General features: G+C 41.8%; 1 protein-coding gene across 1 annotated transcript in view; it reads right to left on the minus strand.

Annotated features, from left to right (window-relative positions):
* Nucleotides 1-1,838: 1,838 nt before the first annotated feature.
* mdka (midkine a) overlaps nucleotides 1,839-23,210 on the minus strand; it is a 24,028-nt gene continuing 2,656 nt past the window's right edge. The window contains exons 3-6 of the mRNA XM_083758898.1: nucleotides 9,463-9,539; nucleotides 6,541-6,708; nucleotides 6,274-6,435; nucleotides 1,839-4,747 (exon numbers count right to left, since the gene is read on the minus strand). Of these exons, the coding sequence (XP_083615024.1) occupies nucleotides 4,713-4,747; nucleotides 6,274-6,435; nucleotides 6,541-6,708; nucleotides 9,463-9,538 (441 nt within the window). The 5' untranslated portion in view covers nucleotide 9,539 and the 3' untranslated portion in view covers nucleotides 1,839-4,712. The remainder of the gene's footprint in view (nucleotides 4,748-6,273; nucleotides 6,436-6,540; nucleotides 6,709-9,462; nucleotides 9,540-23,210) is intronic.

Raw genomic sequence — 23,210 nt, forward strand, 5'->3', positions numbered from 1 at the left:
GCCTAACAGAGTGACAATGGGCAGGCGATGGCGCTGGTCAGGACATGGTGCTCTAAAGCCGGTCACTGGTCTATAGTACAGAATAAAACAGCTATGTTTTTGCCTTGTTAAAGGAACAAAATCACCTTTTTGTTTATGGTTAGTCTATGAGTTTATGGAAAGTTTACAGTTTTATAGTGATGCTGAAAATGCCCTGCTGTCTGTTATGGTCTTTCTGTGTTACTGCAATTCCCATGTTGCATTGTTCCATTGCAAGCGCCAGTGTGGCCATATTGCAGAATTAGCAACAAAGCAGTCAAGAACTCCAAAGTGAAAAAATTGAGAATTAATCCTATCTTAAAATGGGCTCGTGGGTGGATGGTGGGTGTCAGGCTGGCCTGAAGATCTATCAAATTACCACTATTTGACATAGGTTGCAATGTAGTGTGTGTTTGGTTAGATGTTCTGTACAGATTAAACTACTTAATCTTAATGTACCATGATTACTTAAAGTTCAATCAAGTTGTCAATCATATCATCCAGATTATTTACAGCTGTGTGCATGTTGTAACTGTCTCCGCCTACACAGTAAAATGCAGCCTGAACGTGATGTTCTACTTGGAGCGCAAGAGAACCCGCCACCGGTCCCAGAGGTAGGCTATACTGACCCACTCGCTGCACATTATCAATGATCAGAACACTGATCAATTCTGTCAAAGGCTGTTATTCCTGCAATTTAGAGGTCTGCATTTGGGCCATTTGTAATCTCAAAAGGGCAGTTTAAAATAGGCAAAAAAAAGACAGACCTCCATGGTGGATTCTTGAAACTTTTAGATGTAAAAACGGAAACCAAAAACATTACAGCTGTATAGGCTAATTGTTTTAGATGGAGCTGTTTTCAGGAGATGCTTAAAATTGCCACATTAAAATAGGACCGCAACAGATAACAGACTGCGATAGATAGATAATGTGCACTATGCCCCCATAACCACATTTGAGGGATAAGGACACCTAGATCCCTAACAACATTTAGCTGATTGTTTCAACAATGTCTTCCACAGGTTTTTATGCCTATACAGTACATGTCTTACTGTACCTCCAAGTGATGCTGCAACATTAATTACTTCATATTTGTTTGACAGCATATCAGTTGCAGTACCTTTTGTGTACATTTTGTTTACACATTATCTTAGCTAATAATATATTGGAATCATGTTCCATGTGGGATCCGAACTTTGATATAGGAAACAAAACAGTCCCATGGCTGAGATGTGCTTATATTCACGAAGAAGTTTAACCCATTTTAGGCGAGAACCCCTTTTGGTGTTAGCATTATGTTATGCTTTAGCTATTGAAAAATAGCAGATCTACAAGCTCATAGCTCAAGCTCGTAGCGCGCCACTCGGTGGCGCGCTACGAGCTTGTAGGTCTGCTATTTTTGAAAAATCGAAGAACGACTGACATAGAAACATAGCTTTTTCAGAAAACTGTCAGGATGTAGAAGACATTTTTAGAAGGGAAATTGAAAGGGAGAATAATAGGGAAGCCAATACAACCCAGCCTGCCATGGCCAGACTATCACTGAGTAGATATTTGGTCTGGAACTTCGGTGTGGAAGGTTTATTTCCAAGGGACGTTATTTACAAACGGATTCCAACGTCACAGCAACAAAAGTACCAGACCAATCTCCCCAGGGATATTTTCCCCTCCTGTCTGGTTTCCAGGCTAAAAATACAAGCCCTCTGTGTGTAACAGACGTCTTCAGTTCTTTACCGGGGGGGGGGGGGGGGGGGGGAACAGATTGAAGCATTTTCAAACTTGGAAACAGAAAGATGAAAATGAATGCATTACACAATGACTCACTGCAGCATAAAGCTATTTATTTATAAAGGCTCTGTTCTCCAGCACACATCAAAGAGAGACTGACACCAAGTGTGTGTGTGTGTGTGTGTGTGTGTGTGTGTGTGTGTGTGTGTGTGTGTGTGTGTGTGTGTGTGTGTGTGTGTGTGTGTGTGTGTGTGTGTGTGTGTGTGTGTGTGTGTGTGTGTGTGTGTGTGTGTGTGTGCGAAAGAGGAAATTACTTTTTAACTGAAATCATCATTTGTCTGTGAGTAAACCACAGATAAAATTCACTGCAAAGAAAAGCGCATCTCTCTGTCAACAAAGCACACCTTTTTATTTACTATACTGAAATGTATCAGGTTGCATGAAAAACAGCTCATTTGGGCTTTTGTAAAGAAACTATGACCTATAATCCAGTAGAGTAGAAATACAGTAAACTGCCCCAAAACTCCTTGACAAAGGCACAGCCATCTGAAACGTTTATGTACACAAATTACATATTCAATATTCATTGATTGTTGAAACCTTATATCCAATTAACACTTTGCCCCCCAAATTCAAAGATGTTTCGTAATTTGATTGGTTGCATATAGTAGCCTATTTTAATACTTAAAACGTTTTGTTACTTATTTTGCTTGTTTGATCCACTTTACAATCAATTGTATCAAGACTAGGAAGAAAATATAAGAATAATGTAGATTTTAAGCAATTATAAGCAAGTTTTAGTATTTAATGTCACAAAAACAGGTAATCTACTACAAATAGTTTCTCATGGATGACGAGGAAATTCTATTGAGGTCGTTGGACCAAGCCAAGCTATTTGCAATGGGGTTGTTGAATATAAAAGGACAAGAAAAAGTTGAGCAAATTGCCCAAGATGAAACATTATTTATCAAAACCGCCAATATTATTTAAGACATTTCTCTAATGTTAGTAACCCCCCAAACTCATTGTAGTGAGCAATTTATCAATTCAACCACAGTCTGATAAACACACTGTAGGCAATTAAGTATACATGCTATATAAGATTAGCCGCAGTCATGTTGCCTAGCATCATTATCTATCAGTGAAATATTTGGTTGGCATTTAATATGCAATGTGATCCTTGTCTTGATAGATGTTCATATAATACATGAAAAGCACATGAAGTCGATTCCTTTCCCAATGGCCTATTTGCACTTGCTATTGTCAAGAACATTAACACCAGGCGAGGCGGGAATCACTATGATATTATCAGAAGCACAGGCACTGCTCTTTAAAAAACAATATCGCAGGGGGTTTGTAAACTACTTTAAACATATGAAAACACTGTCAGGTTCCATTAAAAATATAGATTTTGTTTTCAATAAAAAACTTAAAAACTAAAAGAGCATCAAACCAACTACTGGTTAGAGAGCGGCCTCAACTCTCTTATTTAGACAAACTATGATATATACCAAATATATATCATCATAATCCACAAAATCAGATATTCCATCACTATAGAAACAGAGAATCAGGACCCACAAACATAACATTGAAGTAGTGAAACCAATAGTGAGTACCAAAAAAAAGTCTGGTGTCAAAACCACGCCCCTTGGGTCATGAGTATATTGCTTTTATTTTCATGAAAACAAATCTGGTGCTCTATAGTTGTTTATGAAATCACAGAGTGGACAATAACGTTTTGTCTATTTGTTAATGTATACAGACTGTACATGTATGTTGAATGAGTTGAATGGTTTGGTACTGCAATCCGAGGCCAGCCTTGCAAACCATATAATGAGATCGGGATATCGCTGGTGTCAGGCAGAAAGCTCCTATGTCCATATTGTAACTTGTGTTTTTTTTTTTTGACATATGGGGTTTCCACCCCGACAGAGGCGACTACGTTCATCGCAGTGGGAGAAGCCAGACCCATGTTGTCTCTCTGTGGTATAAAGGCTAACAAAGGCCAACAAAAATGACATTGCAGACAATTGTTTCTCTTTTGACAAGCAACACGGTTGGGGATTTTACACATTAAATACTGGTTCATTTTTGGAACAAAATCTCTTCAAAATCTCTTCCAAATCCTGCCATTTGCACTGGAAAAATATGTGCGTGACATTTCTTTTTTTTTAAACGTTTTATAACTATTGGTGGAGAGGTTTGTCTAACCCATGTTATGCTTAGCTGCGATTGGACCATAGCAGTTTGGGGAGGGGCTTAGCTATAGGTCAATTAGACATGTCTTAGTTTAAAGGGATAGTTTAGATTTCTTTTAACTTCAGCTGTATGAAATACTTGACATAAACACTACATTTAGTCTCCCGGATTCTCCGAGCTCTATACTATAGACCCCCTTCTATCTTTGAATTAAAACGAAATATAGGAATGCTGGGGGTCCAAAGTGGTTAAAATGTTGCAACACGGAATGATTTTACATGAGAAACAGCACGTGTACAAAACACACTGCTTGATCGGGCTCTTTTCTGCATTCTGCAGGGCAGCTATAAGCGACATGCGGTGCAGCTCATTATAAAGGGAGCTGGCGTGTGGCGTTGCGCTCATGTTTCATACTGTGAGGAACGTTCCCGACATAATCATGGGGCTTTGCAAGGCTGCACCGTAGGACTCCACTCCACTGTGGGAATAAAAACCAAAAAAAAAACGAAAATGCTTTTAACTCTAATCCGTGGGGCTGCAGTTATATGACGTCTCATTAGCCAAATAAATCAACCAAAGGGACACGGGAGAACATTATGACCTTTTGAACCTGTGAAAAAAAATCCAGCATATTTTACATGGTATAGCCTGTACTCTAAATCCTGCAATGTGGGTGCAAAATGGTTATCTTTAAAGTGTAATTCTTGTTCCGTGTCACTCCAAGAACTTGTCTCGTTTCTTCTCCCCGTCGCGTCCTCGTCCTCCTAGTTCTTCTCCTCCTTCCCTCTTCCCTTCTTGCCTGGCAGACGACAACAAACAAAAGCATTAAAATGGCATACTGTGGATTTGCTTCGTTTACAGCAGTTCAGTAAGGACAACTCCATGAATGGATGGAATATATATTTATTGAATGTAAAATGAACAATATATTCATTGTGGTCTGGCGATGAATTGGATCTGCTTTTGAGGTATTCGGATATATCAGTCCCGATCATAGGGACATAGGGACAGCAGATCCAAAAGGACTGGTGGTAGCTGGGGTGGAGGACGGTGAGCAGCAAAGGTTTAAGCAGTGTGTGCAGCAGCAAACAAGCAGGAGGATGAGCAGTGCAAACTTCCAGTTTAAATAGCCGGTGTGAAGATGGAATGAGTGTGTGATTGGATGAAGTGAAACATGTGAATGAGAATGTGACTCTGAGGCGGCCCAATGAAAGGCTGCTGGCAACTGCACTGAGTTTCCTGACTGAACTTGCTCTGCGCATGTCTGACAGGCGCGACGCTCATTAGTTGTCAAACCTTATCTTGTCAAGGAAGGACCTCCAAATTGGTATAATATGTATTTCGTTGCAGACCCCCAACTGACAATGTGTTGTGCCAGGGGCCCCCAGAGGATAAGATTTGTTTAAAAGAAAATAGCAGATGTACGTAAGCTTGCAGCAGGGCACAAAGTGACTCGCTGTGAGCTTGAATATGTGCCAGGTTCAAATACCCAGTGTAGGACACAAGAGTTAACGCTCCGGGTTGGCAAGCATGACATACATGTAGCCTATTCTTCAGATCGAACTTTTCTGTTTGGATGTAATTGGGCTGTCAAGGCCAGAAAGTAGTTTTTTGCCACTCAGTAGGCGTTTACCGCATAACCTCTATAAGCATGATTTTTATGTTCCATTTAGACTCTCCGTATTGAATGTCTTTCAGGAGAACGGGTTCTAGGAGATGGACCTCAAGGCCAGCACAGACAAAAAGGTAAGGCACAATCCACCATGAGGTGACATCTCGTCTCTAATCACCAATTAGCAGACCCTCCGCTCCCAGCCATTGTAAGATACACGGTAACCTGAGACCTCTCGTGGCTTATTGCTTAAATCTACAAGCTAAATATGCATTGCTCGCTTCGTGCCACGTTTCGAGCTTGTGAATATGCTACTTTTGATGCTCTTGTGTGACACTATAGTAAGTAGGGGCGGCAGTGGCTCAGGGTTAGAGTGGCTGGATGGTAACCGCAAGGTTGCCAGTTCGAACCCGGGCTAGTGTCGAAGTGTCCTTGAGCAAGACTCTGAACCCCTAATTGCTCCCGATGTGCTGGTTGATGTGCTGGTTGAAGCCTTGCATGGTTTTCGCTGCCATCGGTGTATGAATGTATGGGTGAATGTAATGCACAATCTCTGTAAAGCGCCTTGGAGAAAGGCGCTTTTTACTTGGCTTTTAATTAACGAAAAAGTACAAAAAGAATCACACGCTTACTTAAGCGAGTACTTTACGGGGCCATAATGTCCAGATATGCCTTTGCATGAAACCAAGTGAAATACGGGCGGGCGGTCTAACCTTTGGTCTTAGTCTTGGTTTTGCTGGGACAGGGTTTGGACACGGAGATAGTTTGTTGGCACTCTGCATTGTACAAGGCCTTCTTCAGTGTCCCTGTTCGGGCCCGGGAGCCAGAGGTTGCGTCACATTCACCCCAGCTGCCAAAGCGATACTTGCAGTCGGCTATAAACGACAGAACAGAACCAATGTTAGTCAGACAGACAGACCACAACCAACATTCGTGTGTGTGTGTGTGTGTGTGTGTGTGTGTGTGTGTGTGTGTGTTACCTCCAAAGTCCTTCTTCCAGTTGCAGGGCACTTTACACTTCATTTTTCTGGTTTGCTGCTCACATGAGCCTTCCCTGAACCCTGCACCACAGTCTCCGTTGCTAGGGACACAGTTGCCATAACGCCACTCTGCGCATTCCGTTCCCGACTTGGGAGCTTTGGTTTTGTCTAGTGAAGAGGGGCAGAGGGTTTTTGGTTAACTTTTTTTATCCAACAATTTATTTTCCAATTACCTGTAAGTGCATGCAGCATAGTGTTTATATTACCCCAACATCGTGATTCAAGATGAAAAGGGCAAGGCTAAGGACTGGCGTGCTCTGTCATGTCTTGTTTGTTCTGTATGTCTGTTTGTTTGCTTGCTTGCTTGGGCCTCATTCACACCTAAAAGACACCTGTCTTTAATGGCCGCCCCAATGCATTTCCAATGGAAGTCACATGGTTTGACCAAACATTTTTGTTTGATGGCTGTGTTGTGCCCCTTCCCCCCCATTAAACATAAATGTTTGGTCAAACCATGTGACTTCCATTGGAAATGGAAATTGGGGGCGGCCGTTAAACACCGACAAGACACGGACAAGACAGGTGTCTTTTAGCCAACATCATGGTTCACTTCTGGTGATTTTCCCCTCCTCAGATAGATGCACTGTACTGTAATGTACTGTAAACAATCATCAGCCTCCAACACTACCTAGTACTGTATATGTCCAAAACTGTTGCCTTTCAGGTTTCAAATTACAGCAAAAGTAGAAGATCTACAAGCTCGAGCTTGCACATCCGCTATGTGCCGGTAGAGCGGCCGGGTGGGAACTGCCGGGCTCCCCCAGAGTTAGCGTCCCAAGTGTCCTTAAGCATTATATTGTGTTTAGGATCCAAGATGGCCGCAGCACCAGGAGGGGGTGGGGCGGAGGTGAGTGGGTGGGGTCCACACCTGTGTCGTTTCAACACCTGTCTTGTGTTTGTCTTGTGTCTGTGTTTAATGGCCGCTCCAATGCATTTCCAATGGAAGCCAATATGGCTTGACCAAACATTTTGTTTGATGGGGGGAGGGGGGCAGAACACACCCATCAAAGCTGTGTTCAGACACAAGTCGGGAGTCAGACACAAGGCAAGTGTCTTGAATGCAGCCCAGTAAGGGCATATGTCGACCCCGCCCGCTCACCTCCGCCCCACCCCCTCCTGGTACTGCGGCCATCTTGGATCCTAAACACAATATAAACAAATGGGTGGGGCCGAGAAAGGCCCCCGATGTGCAGATTGGTGCCTTGCATGGTTTCCTCTGCCATCCATCGACCATCAGTGTATGAGTGTGTGTGTGGTAGGCATGTGGAAAATAATCGATACATATCGATTCATCGATTATGACGTGCGCGATGCGAGTGAATCGGTCCATTCACTGTGTATCGGTAAAATTGACAGGTGAAATCTCGATGCATCGTTCGCGGAGTGCTTGCATCGGTAAAATCCGTGGTTGCACCGTTTTTTCATGGTAAATTTCACCCTCTCCTGTGTTTCCGAGGCGCATTGAACGTAACATCAGAAAAGGAAGAAAGAAAAAAAAGCTCTCTCGCAGCCATAGCTCGCAGCGCACACACAGGGCACGTTCGGAAATAGCGCACTGAGCCCACTGTGCAATGCAAACTAATAGGAGAGTGTGCTCCGGTGTGGTATTTCCGAACGCGCCCACAGTCAGTGAACAGAAGCTTCAAGCTACCGTACGACGGTGCAGTCAGAGTAGACACGTTGAGAGCTCTGTCCGTCGATCAGTTGACTTTTCACTGTAGCGCTGCGTGCTGGACTGCTCGTAATGAATCTGATCCACACACCACGCTTGCTGATTATCCGACGCAAATCTGCGTCGCGATCCTCATCAATTTGTAATTAAAGAAAGCTTCTGCAGTCTGCACACACGTGTAAAACAACAACAACGCCACAGCAGGGTGTAGTTACAGTAGTACTGCTTGCGTCGTTTACAACTTTCCACTGTCCAGCTTTCCCCTGCTGTTCTCTGCGATATAAGCCTTATTTATATTCTGCAGCAAGACGGTGTCGCACGCCTAAAATTGCAGATCCACAAGCTCACAGCGGGGCGTGGATGAGACGCGTTGTGAGCTTGTACATCTGCTATGTATTTATAACGTTAATAATACATGCAGGCCAGGGTCTTCAATGTTTTTCAGGTCAAGCCAAGGACCACTTAGCTGAGAGTGAGAGATCAAGTGGGGACCCCCACTATACATAGGCAATTATATTATAAAACTGTTGCAGATTAAACTAGACATAGACTTGTTTGACCTGTAATTTTTGTTTTGTTTATTTGTTTATTTTCTATTTATATGTTGGTAACATTAATTGATGAACGATAGGCTATTACATTTTAATCTCTTGAACCCTCTACTCAAAACCTCAAATTGACCTTTGAGATATAATAATTATACTATATCCTATGATTATTAGTAATCTAACAACCACAATAACCAGCAGAGAGCAGACCCTTTGTTTACTTACATAATTCTATAAGTTGGGTTGTTTGAGATGCAGAGCTATAATACTAACCTACAGTAAAACAATAAATTGCTTTGAATTTAATTGTAATGCTTTTTACATGTTTTGGGAAATTAATAGAGCTTTAATATAAATCCTTTCTATTGTGATGAATCGCCATCAAATCGCATCGTATCGGTAGAGGGGTGAATCGCATCGTATCGCATTGATTTGAACTAAATGGTTATCGCATCGCATCGCATCGGGAAGAGGGAGAATCGTATCGCATCGTATCGCCAGGGGATTCCATGTATCTCTAATGTATCGTATCGCTGGCAGTGCATCGAGATGCGTATCGAATCGTGAGATGAGACGAGATTCACATGCCTAGTGTGTGGGTGAATGTATGACAGAAAGAGAGAGAGAGAGAGTGAGAGATACCTTTCTTGTTTTTTCCTCCTGCTGCCACCATAACGGCCATGAGAGACACCAACAGTATCACCAATACACCCCTCATTCTGTGCAAAACAAGCACACACACACACACACACACACACACACACACACACACACACACAGAAAGAGCAGATATTGATTAATATGATCATCATTGGCACGTTGAAACCGGTAAAGCATCTGTGTCATTTTAGATTAGTTTGAAACATATTTTAATAATTTTCTTCTAATCTTCTCTTCTTGGCACAAAATATTTTTTGATGTGGGTCCACAGCTAAATCCATATCATTCTGCATGGTCCTTGGCATGAACAAGTTTGAGAACTACATTGATTTGTAGAACCGGTGGTTTTCAATTTAATTTCATTTCAATTTATTCTGCTTTTCTGCCATGATGATGACATTTAGCCTTTCAGACCCAAAAACATAATATGAATCATTTATTGTTGTTGGATAAAGATTTTGTCCACAATTCCATGCTGTATTGATGTGGGTACAATTAAGGAGAGATAACAGGCAACAGTTGATCAAAATAACAATCCAATTGTGTATTGTAGTCTTTTTGTAAATTAAGTAATGCAGATGTTTAACTTTAATTTAACTCTTGAGAGCGTAAAACCCCTCAACAGTTAAAGAAAGCATCAGTGTGGTTACCAACTCTCCCAACATTTATCTGGGGACCACCTGGGACCTAATCAAGGTCCACTGGTTGAAAACCACTGGACCACCAACTCATTTTGGGCAGGAACCCCTTTTGGTGTTTTAAGCATTATGTAATACTTTAGCTATTTTTTTTAAATCGTGAAAATGTGGAGCAAATCTTTGAATATATATTCTTTCAGAGCGAACGTTTTTAACTCAAATCTTTGCTTTGAACAACATATTTTCAGATGGGGGGTCGGTGGCTAAATACATATAATCTTGGGGGTCCTTGACATAGGACTGACATAGAAAAACATAGGGTTTTTCAGAAAACTGTAAGGATTTAGAAGACATTTGTAGAATCGTTCCCAGGTAAAAATGGTTTAAATTGATTCACATGGGTCCCAGTGAAGGGGTCCCTGTATCCTGTATGGTTCTTATATGAGATCGGTGCTCTTAGAATAGTTTAGCATGCCTATTCTGAACACGCCATGAAAAGGCGAAAATAGTCAGCAGTGTTGTTTTCGTCGCCTAAAACTATGATGAAAAGTGTCGACTACCTTTTGTCACTGATGAAAACTACACAAAAACGAAATAAAAACTAAGCCATGATGACTAAAACTGAGACTAAATAATTATGCTGTTGATTTTGTCAACAAGACTAAAATGATAGGAAGGGACTAGTGGATAAGAGTTCCAGTATAAGTGAGCATGTAGATCTGCTATTTTGCTACTTGCTATTTTCAGCAAGTGTAAAATCAGTCATTACGACTGCATCAAGGCCCGCCAAAATACATTTTAGTCGACTAAATCAATCGTAGACTTAGTCGACTAAAACTAGACTAACACTAAAACATTCCGGGTGACAAAAAATGTGACTAAAACTAAATCAATATTTAAAAGACTATGACTAAAACTATAAAACTTTGCTGTCAAAAACAACACTGACAGTCAGTGAAATTAGCAGATCTACAAGGTCACAACAACACGCCGCCATGTCAGATTGGTGTACAGGGGAAAAGGAAGGGACCAAGTACACAAACCCTGGAGGGACCCCATGGTCAATGAAATACTGTAGTGAATAAGTGGTTAGCAGCCCCTCCAGGAGTTGTAAAACAAAACTATACACAGTTATACAGCCCAAAACACGAATAATTGTTTTTTATTAAGCATTGGTACTATTATAAAAAATACATAGGCCTACACTGATTTGTTAAAATCTCTAAAACAAGAGAGCTCGGTAATAGTGTGAATTGTTTGACTACGGGAACCTTTAATGTTATGCATGGGAGAATAATATTTTTGGAATGCCATGAATTATTAATGTATGCATTATGACGTATTGTTGCCGCACTGCCAAGAGCACCGTGAAGCTTTGCTCTGTTTTCAGCTCTCTGAACCTTAAAATAGATGCTTGGATAAATCATTTTACAACTATAATCTGTTAGCACCACTGAAGACTCATTTATCAAGTGTAAATTAAGGTGTAATAGGTTCAGTACATGAAAGTGTGCCTTTTTCAATGGCTGGCAATGCACAATACAATACAATACAATACAATACAATACAATACAATAATACTCAGTAAGACAGCCTGAAGGGCGAGATCTCCATCCCTGATGATGTCACGTGATGTCACAAGGCATGACCATATATGGCCATGCCTGGGGTGACCAACCAACTAAACAACTGACCGGACTGCATGCACAATTTCATAGTTAACTGCGACCTGTGGTCGCAACAATGCAATGCTGTTTTTACTAGTGAATTCCGTTTGATGTAGTCGACCCTTTATCGCCTGACAATGCATGTCAACTAATGAGCATACAGATATGATTATTGTATTATCATAGAACTCCATTTTTCAACCTCAAAATACGTGTACAACTTCCTAACGACCTAGAATTGTTAACAGCTGTGTATAGAAGTCATATACTGTAGCATGCAGTACAGCTAGGGCTGGGCGATATGACGATATATATCGTATTTTCGATAGAAAATGTCTATCACGAAAAAAAAGCTATATCGCTTATATCGCCGTTTCGCTTTACGGCAGTATTTTACGTCACAGCGCTTATATACGGCATGCCCAGCAGCCCACCGCGCGCACTGAAAACAGTGAGCCAACACCTTTCGGATGTCTGCTCTATTATATACTCTAAGGCCAACACGACCACAACACAAGCCGAGGGGTGCTTGCACCTAAAAGAGGGGCAACGTCTTCCATTGTATGGATATGGAAGTGGTTTTGATTACATGAAGGGAGATGATGGCTGACGAGATTCAGAGCGATGTAAGGGGCACGTTCGGAAATACCACACCGGAGCGAACTCATCTATCAGTTTGCATTGCACAGTGCGCCTAGTGCGCTATTTCCGAACGCGCCCTAAAGTAACCGGTCATTCACTGTTATAAATGCAGGTTTCATGTTGGGTCAAATTGATAAATTGCGTGAGCCACGCATGTTTTACACAGTTGAACAATAAGCTTGTCCGTCGTCGGGTGCAAACTTCTTCCAAGACGTTCCTCTTACCTGTGCAGTCCTCCTGCGTGTCTGTCTTGTTTTATTGTTCCAAATAAATTATTCCATTTGAAAAGTCCTTAATTCAGCAACAGCTTACAACAACAACACAAGACGCTGACTTTGTTGTGATCATCAAAAAAAAGGAAAAGAAAAAGCCCCACTCGTCCCAGACTCCCATATACGCACGGGCATGGAGAGTTGACGACAAGATCGCGTTCTCTCTCACTCTATCGCCTGTAGTCAATTAAACATCGTTAAGCTGCCCAACGTCTTTAACAAACTAAACTATAACTACAACAGAACATGTTGATTCCCTATACAGAGCTTAAATGAACTGAAACAACTGTAGTGACAAACTGTGACATGAGATATTTATTTTTTCCTTAAGCCAATTTAATGCAGACACAGGCCTGTAGCCTACTTCTGTGTCTTTCTTTTTTCTTTTTAATTGTCATAATAATAATAATTATTATTAATAATACTAATAAAACTTTATTTGTATAGCACCTTTCCCATGACATGAAATGCAGCTCTCAAAGTGCTTTACAGAGCAATGGAGAAAAAAAGAAAAGCAAGGCAACGACATTAAAAAACAAGCAGTAATGCAATACAGTGAGGACATGAATAACAAAAAATAAAAGATCAATTAAAAGCAATGTTGTAGAAGTGGGTCTTGAGCTGTGCTTTAAAAATGTCTACAGAGGCTGAACAATTGAGTTCAGCCTCTAATTATTATATACATTTTATTTTGTAATATTTTTGTACTTGCTTTGGGCCTGTCTGTGCATGGGCAGGGCATCAGTATTATATTCATATAATTAGACTGGATAATGTGAATTTAATTGTTTTTTGAGTGGTGCAACCATTATAGACAGCTATGTGTGTCCCTGTCCCTGTCCCTGTATCCGAGCACGGAAATAGCATAACTATTGTCACCACCAAGTGTCACTGTTGTGCAGCCTAACACAGACAGAGGCCAGGGAGGAGAGCTTGTACAGTACAGTACAGTACAGTACAGTACAGCCCAAGTACAGTAAAGTACTCGACCTGAACAAAAATCAATTCTTTTAGATAAAAAAAAAATAGGTATCGTAAAAAATATGCTATATCGTGAGTATATCGTTATCGTGATAAAATAAATTCTATATCGTGATATGAGATTTTGTCATATCGCCCAGCCCTAAGTACAGCTACAGTACCAAACCACTAATCTAGGGCAGGGGTGGGCAACTTTGACGATGGAGAGGGCCACTATATTTCCACACTCACTCCCTAGGGCCATATATTACTGTCGTCGCAAAAATAGCCGATCTACAAGCTCAAAACGCGTCGCTGCGCGATGCGTTTTGAGCTTGTAGATCGACAATTTTTGCTATATTCAAATTGAAATGTTGAATATTTGAATTTATGTAATTTCAAATGCCTTTAATTATACTTGTGTTGAGCAATGAGCTACTCATTTAAAGCGGGTCATGTTTGCATGTTGTGGAATTGTAACAGCTGAAACCAATATTATATCAGTATTCTGGCATTAGGTGAAGGTGGGGGCCGCATGTGGCCCACCACTCATCTAGGGGCTGCCACAGTTTGCCTGTGAGGCGGTGACCCATTAAATCAGGTCTCCCGTGAGAGTGGGCCTACACTCCCTACATATATACGACGACTACCGGTACTTGTTTGAGATCAACAGAGAGAGCTTCCACCTGGGGGATGCTACTAGCAGCTCATTTATGGTAATAATCTGGTGCAAGCTATGGTCCCTGTCGTTGCTCATTAGAGGCGTGTTCAGCAACCGATACTACTCAGTGGTGGAAAAAGTCCTCAATTGTTTTACATAAGAGTACCAATACTGCAATTTAGAACTACTTCGTTATATGTAAAAGTACGGAATTGAAAATGTACTTGAGTAAAAGTACAAAAGTATCGGCATCAAAATGCACTTGTGAAGTGGTTAATGTATGTTTTATTATCATAATTTCAATCGCCAAAGTAACTGGTAATTAAAGTTTTCAAATAATTGTAGTGGAGTAAAAGTAAAAAAATTGGCTCTGAGATTAGTAGAGTAGAAGTAAAATTACTGGAAGTTGGAAAATTGTAAAAAAGTACAGTACTTAAGTAAAAGTACCTAGTTACTTTCCACCACTACTACTACTACTGCTGCTGCTGCTGCTACTACTACTACTAATGCTACTACTGTTACTACACTAGCTATAGTATAGTACACATCCATTGTAGTCCATCAAAATACAACCTAGAGTTTTTACAGTTCATCACCACCTTCCTAATACAAGCAGTTCTCTCCGTTTCCGTTGGCTATTTCTGGCTCTCATTTGAAACGACACTACTGTATATTATGTGTGCAATACCTGTCAGGACCAAAATAGCCCCCAAAGAACAATGGTGATCAATATATCAATCAGGTTTCCTTCCCTCTTGTAACCCTGCACCAGTTCAAAAGCAGATCGTTCCCAAAGAGAGAGAGTGGGAGAGGGGGGGGGGGGGTGGGTTATTTATTTGTGTGTCCATACTCCATAGACATAAAAGGTCTGTTCAGGGCTCTGTAATGACCAGAGGCTGGCTCAAGGTCAAAGGTTAATTGGAGCAAAGGGGTCAAAGGGACAGTAATGATTCAGCGTGTCAGCGATATACAGAACACGTCATTCTGCTTTTCTGTATTTACCTTAAAGATGGAGTGACCTTATTATCCCCCCCCCCCACCCCAAAAAACACTGGTTCCCAAACCTATGCATATTGTCAAGGACCCCCAAATTGACACTAATTAGCCCACAAACCCCTATTTAAAGTGATATGCCATAAGAGAAGATCTTTACGGCTCTTGCAGTTATTGTCAACCATTTTCATTTCAAGCGCCCCCCGGGTTGACCTGAATTAGACTATGGTCCCCTATTTAATGGCATTTCTATATCCGTGACCCCAATGTGTATTGCAAACTCAAAGTTAATTTAACTCTGTATTTGGTTCCATTTGTACACTCTCCGACCCTTATAATGTACCCTTATAGAGCACCGAAGTCTGACGTCACTTTCAGTAGAGGGCGTCTGTCCCCAGGTTCATGTATTTTTTTAGTTGCATTGTAATCCCCATAGGGGGGATTTTAGATCGCCTCATATAAGAACTGTGTTTGAAAAATAAACATGTCACCCCGGCCGCTTCACTCATATGGATATGAAGAATCAACTGACTGAGAGAAAACGCGAATGTTACTGCTGCTGAATTAGTTAGATTTTCTCTAGAAGCACACTGTATCATATATGAGTGACTGACTGTTGCAAACGATACAGAGACACCTCCCTGACAATAACGCAGAGACAGCTTGTTTATTTTTGGACCACAACGCTTATAGTAGACGATATTAAGATCACCCCATGTTATTCTCCATAGAGAAATTACTTCCGCGAACCAGGGGAATCGAAGGGATGAGCGAGTTACGTCAGCCTCGTCAGGACTTCGGTGCTCTATAATGTACCCTTATAGAACCATGAGGGTACACTTGGTTCCAAACTATCATTTAGCTGGGGACCCCCTGGAACTCCCTCAAGGATTATACTAGGAGGAAGATTTTGTTTTTAAAGTGTACAGAATGTGTTAAAATTATGTTTTTTATGTGGCCACACCCACCAGTTCATTAAGTATACCTGGTTTTCACCTTGGCCCACATTAAGCCTCAGCCTCGCCCACAGCTGTGTGTTGTGTGATAATGGGGGAGGGGAGGGCTTATGACGGGGGGAGGGGTTATGATGACGCTAAACTGGTATATTTTCGATTGAGCCTTTTGACTCAAAGGCTTTCAGCTTTCAGGAAGAAACAAAAAATACACAGGGAAGACATACAGTATTAGAATTTATTATAACTAGCGTTGTCCCGATCCGATCACGTGATTGGAAATTGGGACCGATCATGTCATTTTGTGCAATAATGAAAAGAATGCCTTTTCAGATGTAACGGCTAATACACCAGATGTTGTTGATGAGGACAGTAGAGAAGTGACCATTTTGGAAGTGGCATGTACATTTGACCACTGTCTGGAGGAGGCATTCCTTACCAATTGGTGCTTAAGTACCTTAAGTCTTAAGGATGCTATTATACAGCTTGGTTACGAATGTAAACTACTTGTGTTCAAATTTGGAAGCCTATGTAATGTCCATAAATCAGAATATTTATGGACATTTTGTGAGAAGCCAGCAGATTGCAGGCATGCCCACGCCGAGAGCTAAGGCACAGGCAAAATGATGTCTGCGATAATTGGCAGTCGCCATATTTGGAGGAGGCGATGCTTTGTACCCTTGATCTGTATCCTGAAGCACTTGTTGTTGAGGGGGGTGTGTGTGTGTGTGTGTGTGTGTGTGTGTGTGTGTGTGTGTGTGTGTGTGTGTGTGTGTGTGTGTGTGTGTGTGTGTGTGTGTGTGTGTGTGTGTGTGTGTGTGTGTGTGTGTGTGTGTGTGTGTGTGTGTGTGTGTGTGTGTGTGTGTGTGTGTGTGTGTGTGTGTGAGCAAATACAGTGTGCGGGTGTACCTTATTGCTTTCATTGATGTCCACTGGCCTACGCACCTGTGCTTACGCCTGATTTCTAGGTGTGTGAAAGTTTTCTCATAATGAGCAAATCGTCACTGTCCCTTCTACACTCATTAAGAGGGTTTTCGAAGGCAACAAACTTAACAAAGGCATACATATTTTACTTGAAACGGGAGGTTTTTTGTTGTCAGGTCAGGTTTCGTGCCCCAGTCAGTCAGGTTTCAGTCAGGTTTCAGGACTAATCATAGTGCAGAAACTGCTCTCACTGAGACGGTTAATTATCTGAGACTTACGAAGCTAATAAAGTAGGCTATTCTAGTTCTTGAGAGTGTAGGCTTTGACACAATAACCATGAAATCCTCAGAAATTGCCTCAAATTGAGGAACCAAGAAAAAAATTAACCACTCTGGAACGGTGCAGATGTACGAATAATAACTTTATGAAAAGTTTAAATGATTAGAATTGAGTTAATGAGGAGAATAAGTTGTTTTGAAATCAGTTGTCTCCAAAGAATGGAAAAAATGGATAAGGTATTTAAAACACCTGGCAAACCGGAAGTAGCAAGCCTGTTTTATTTCAGATTCTGATTTCACTTCTACGTTACAAACCGTAACAAAGTGACCAAATCAGCATTGTTTCATCTCAGTTGCACACCCATTCCTAACGTAGTTCTTACCAGTATTGTTTTTGGCATTTTAGTTTTAGTCTCTTGAATAGGTTTTGTTTAGTTTTAGTCACATTTTAGTCACCTGGAATGTCTTAGTGTTAGTCTAGTTTTAGTTGACCAAATCTACAGTTGATTTAGTCAACTAAAATGTATTTTGGTGGGCGTTGATGCCATTGTAATGACTGTTTTTACACTTGCTGAAAATAGCTGATCTACAAGCCCCCGTTGTGAGATTGTAGATTGGCTATTTTCAGCATGCAACCAAGTGTAAAAGGACTTATATACTGGATCTCTTGTCCACTAGTACCTTCCTAACATTTTAGCCTAGTTTTTATTTGTTGACGAAATTGTCAGTATATTTAGTCATAGTTTTAGTCATCATGGCTTAGTTTTTATTTAGTTTTTATGTAGTTTTTGTCAGTGAAAAAAGGTAGTTTTTTTGTTTTAGTCGACGAAAATAACACTGGTTCTTACAAGATTTATTTTTCAGCATCTTTCCTGAAATTAATGCTTTTCTCTGAAGTGGGTTGAACTACTTGACAGGTCTTTCTAAAAGTCGTGACAGCTTATTCAGAACTCTGTTAATACATCTCTGGATGGGTTATATAGGGCCAGCCTACATCAGACTCCCTGTCCTTTGATGTTCCTTGATGAGCTTTTGTTTTCGAAGCGTAAAGTAAAATGTAAGCGACTGGTTGAAACAACCGTTTAAATTGCTTTTTATTAGTCTGCCTACAATACAATACGGAACCAAATTTGGTTCCATTTGTATACTGTCAGAGCTGAGGGGAGGACCTTGAAATGTACCATTTGGCATAGCGTCCTGGTGGCCTTAGCTAGCACCACGCTCTGTTTATCTCACTCCTCTCCCCAGCCTCCCCCTCCGTCCCTCTGCCACGGTGATATATGGGCTCTGCTCCCTCCACATTCTTTGGTGGCGTTCGTGCACAGTTTTGTTGCAAGGTAACGCAAGCCGTGGGCTTACGTTTTGCTCTCTGATATACCCAGGAACGTGCACAACTGCACACATAGACATCAAAGGGGGCTTCAGCCCCTGCCCTTTTACCCGTCTATAAAAACAACTGTCCTTTCCAGACCATGAATGCAGCATTTATACTATAAAGAGATGCAAAACTGCCTCTCTTTTTCCCGAACTCTCCTGAACTTGGAACGTTGCATTTTGCGTTGAACAAGTTTGTTTAGAAATCCATGTCATATACACCAGTATGCATCTCCAGTAGATAAAGAGTGCTGATAAGATTTTGTTTGTATTTGTGCTGTCATGGGGATGTGGGGGGGAAAAATATATGTAAATTGTTTGGAAATAGTTCTTTGTACTGTAAAGAAAATCAGTAAACATATGTTAAAAAAAAAAGAAAAGATAGTGTGCTGGGTTGCAACACGAAAATAGCTGATCTACAAGCGCTCAACGTTTCGCGCTGCGACGCGTTGTGAGCTTGTAGATCTGCTATTTTTGCAATCTTTGTCCAAAAGTGCCCTCTTACGGGATTTCCAGCCCCTGCCTCTGTAACACACTCTGCACGTACCTGGACATACCCATGTGGACCCATTTATATATATGTTTGTTTCTGATTGATGTCAAATAAAAACTCGAGAGGCTGTGTGGGTTGAAAAAGGCATCTTGTCAAATTATGTGTAGTTACGCCCCACACATAGAATAAACATTACAAAAACCTAAGGGTGTTTATAGAGAGACCGGTGTAACGATACAAAGGGAAAGAGGAGTGCGTGGACATCACTGTCACATGTGAAGAATTACCACAGCCAGTCAACAAATGAGAGAGAGGGAGAGAGAGACTCCGTCTTGCTATATAGGAAACAAAAGGAGAGAAGAAAGGAAAAGAGTAAAAAAGGAAACCCAGTGGGGGGGGGGAAGGAAGAGAGTGATGGGGACAAAGTGAGCAAAACAGATGAGAGAGAGAGAGGGAGAGAGGGCAGAGAGGGGAGAGAGGGAGAGAGGGAGAGAGGAAGAGAGGGCAGAGAGGGGAGAGAGGGGAGAGAGGGAGAGAGGGAGAGAGGGGGAGAGGGGGAGAGAGGGAGAGAGGGAGAGAGGGAGAGAGGGGGAGAGGGGGAGAGGGGGCAGAGAGGGGAGAGAGGGAGAGAGAGAAAGGGGGCAGCGAGGGTGAGATAACTGTCTGGGACAAGCACATTACCCATAATGCACCTCCCCCCTCTTCTCAGAGAAGCCAGTGACCGAGAAACACTGTGACCACACAGCTGTGTGTGTGTGTGTGTGTGTGTGTGTGTGTTAATGTGGGACATGTAACAAAAAGCCAAGGAAACATGTTGGCCTGGCCTACATTCATAAGGTGAATGTAGGCCCCCCCTCTCTCTCTCACGCACGCACGCACACTCGCTCGCACGCACATTGACAACCTATGCTGTGTGTCACTCCCCCGTCTCTCTCACTCACTCTCTATCTCTCTCTCTCTCTCTCTCTCTCTCTCTCTACAGTACACATACTGTCAATGAAGGCAGAAAACCCCTCAAAAATATCGTAAAAAACTAAAAACATGTCTGGGTGTTGGATTCTGGAGAGCCGATGATCAGTTTTACACTGCATGGTTGTTATCATTAATTTACACCTCGCCGTTTACATAAAGACCTGTCGGTGAATTCCTTCCTGCCGCCGGAACTTTAAGATTCTGAGCACATAATTAGAAACGCTGGGGCAGGAATGGAATGACAACAAAATTGCTCTCAGCAGGGTCACATTCACCTGTGTGTGTGTGTGTGTGTGTGTGTGTGTGTGTGTGTGTGTGTGTGTGTGTGTGTGTGTGTGTGTGTGTGTGTGTGTGTGTGTGTGTGTGTGTGTGTGTGTGTGTGTGTGTGTGTGTGTGTGTGTGTGTGTGTGTGTGTGTGTGTGTGAGGGTGTGTGTGTAGGAATACAGCAATGTGGCCTGAGGTGAACCATTTCTGTGTGTGTGTGTGTGCAAGTGCACACATTTGTTCATACAAGTGTGTGTGTGTGCACACTTGTGGGTGTGTGTGTAGGACTGCATGTGTTTGCTGTTGACTCTGTATAAATAGATATATTGAAAAGCAGCAGAACAGAATTGGCTATGTCTGTCCCAACATGGCCCACTGTTGGAGTGGGGCACGCACGCACGCACACACACACACAGAGATCGACTGAAATGGTTCACCTCAGGCCACATTGCTGTTATCCCTAGAGCCCCCCCCCCCCCCCCCCCCCACAAACACACACACACACACACACACACATGCACACAAAGAGGTGAATGTGACCCTGCTGAGAGCAATTTTTTTGTCATTCCACTTTCTCCGTCACCCCTCATCGTCTCTCCCATTCCTCTTCCGGCTTCACACTCTTTCTATCAATCTGTTTTCTCTCTCTCTCACCCTCCATCGCTCCATCTCTCTCCCCTCTGCTGCCCCCCTCCCCCACCTTGCAAGAAGGCCTGATCAAGCAACACATTTGCCTGACGGCAACACATTTTTTTGTTTCGAAAATATTTCGAAACAAAGCAAAAAGCTCTTTCACAGTCTCATACCAAGGTGTATGAACGGCAAGGACGTGAGCAAAATGAAGGAATGGCCGTGGATAACCTTGACATGGCCTAGTCTGACATGTTTTGTTTGACACATTTAAGTTTACTGCTTCTCTTCCAAAGTTCCAGGTTGACTCAGAGTTGAATAGCAGTGTTTTTGCCGGCACGGCGTGATACCAAAACCTTTTTTGTTTTTGCCCCAAAGTTATGCAATAAGCAGATACAAGGTGGCGCCTTAACTCCGCCCCCTATGAGTTAACCCCGCTCCCTCTGAGTTGGCCCCTCCCAGTGCCATAGAGTTACAGAGTTATACGACATTGAGGGGGCAGAAAACAGCCCGGTCGGTCACATGGTTCATGTAGCTCGTTTGTCACTGTAAAGCCTATTATAGACTCACTCCAATGCATTCCGTAAACTTCCGGTTCAGGCCTTTTTGTCACTATCCAATAGAAGTCTATGTAGAAGAGCCGTCACGAAGTGAACAGAGTTGTCATAACTCTGTCTTACTCTATGGCTCTGACCCCTCCCACCCTCAGAGACACCCAAAACACCACACTGGCAGTGGTCGTTATGGAAACGCCAACTTAAATGTTTCAGAAGAACTAAATCGTCGGTCAAAAAAATATTTTAATTGTTTTTTTAATTGTGCTAGCTAGCGCCCCTCCAACGTCTGGCTCACGTCATATGGCAGCCAAGTCTATGGACTTGTTTGTTGAGACCTGCAGCCGTTTACTATGTGACACACTCCATATATGGCCAATGCATAATTCATTCCATATGTTGATCCGACCTCATCAAACCCTTAGATCTCCATATATGGAGCTGACCTGTTCTGACATTCCATATGTTGATCTATAGATATATATATATATATAGGAGCCGGCCAGCAACTCTACAGCTGACCTCACGGACACCAGATGAATAGTTTAACTCCTGCTTCTTAACTGTGCCGTATTAAGAAGCTCTGTTGTTTCAGCGCCACCTCACCCTCAGGGCGTCTTACTGGTTTAGAGTACTAAATGTGACGTCACTTGGCAGCCAAATCTATGGACTTTACTTTTATGTTTGTTTAAAAGTGTTCGTTCCCAAAGTGGGGTCCGGGAATCCCCAGGGGTCCTTGATGGAGTTCCACGGGGTCCCCTGCAGCTAAATGATAGTTTGGAACCAAATGGACCCTTATGCGTCTGTAACTGAGTGTACAAATGGAACCAAAATGGACCTGTTCCAGTTGTACACTCTCAATAAATTAACATTGATTTTACAATATAAATTGGGGTCCCAGAGATAGAAATGCCATTAAACGGGGGTCCGTAGACTCATTCATATCAAACTGGGGGTCCTTTAGTGGTGGTAAAAGTACTATTACTGCAATTTAGAACTACTTCGTTACAAGTAAAAGTACGGAATTTAAAATGTACTTGAGTAAAAGTACAAAAGTATCGGCATCAAAATGTACTAAAAGTAAAAGTACTCATATTACAGAATGTTCAAAATGTGTACACAATCTATTGAAAATAGCAGATCTACAAGCTCACAATGCGTCGCGTTGATCTGCTATTTTCAAATGGCCGAAATGTATAGGATTGAAGTGGTTTTCTAATCAAAATTAAAATCACCAAAGTAAAAGTAATGTCTTCAAATGAGTGAAGTAAAAGTACAAATTTTGGCTCTGAGATGTAGTGGAGTAGAAGTAAAAGTACTGGAAATTGGAAATACTCAAGTAAAGTACAAATACTTCAACATTTTACTTAAGTACAGTACTTCAGTAAAAGTACTTGGTTACTTTCCACCACTGGGGTCCTTGAAATGAAAAAGTTTGGGAACCTCTGGTTTAG

The sequence above is a fragment of the Protomyctophum parallelum genome (assembly GCF_964188405.1).
Source record: "Protomyctophum parallelum genome assembly, chromosome: 23".
Lineage (NCBI taxonomy): Eukaryota > Metazoa > Chordata > Actinopteri > Myctophiformes > Myctophidae > Protomyctophum > Protomyctophum parallelum.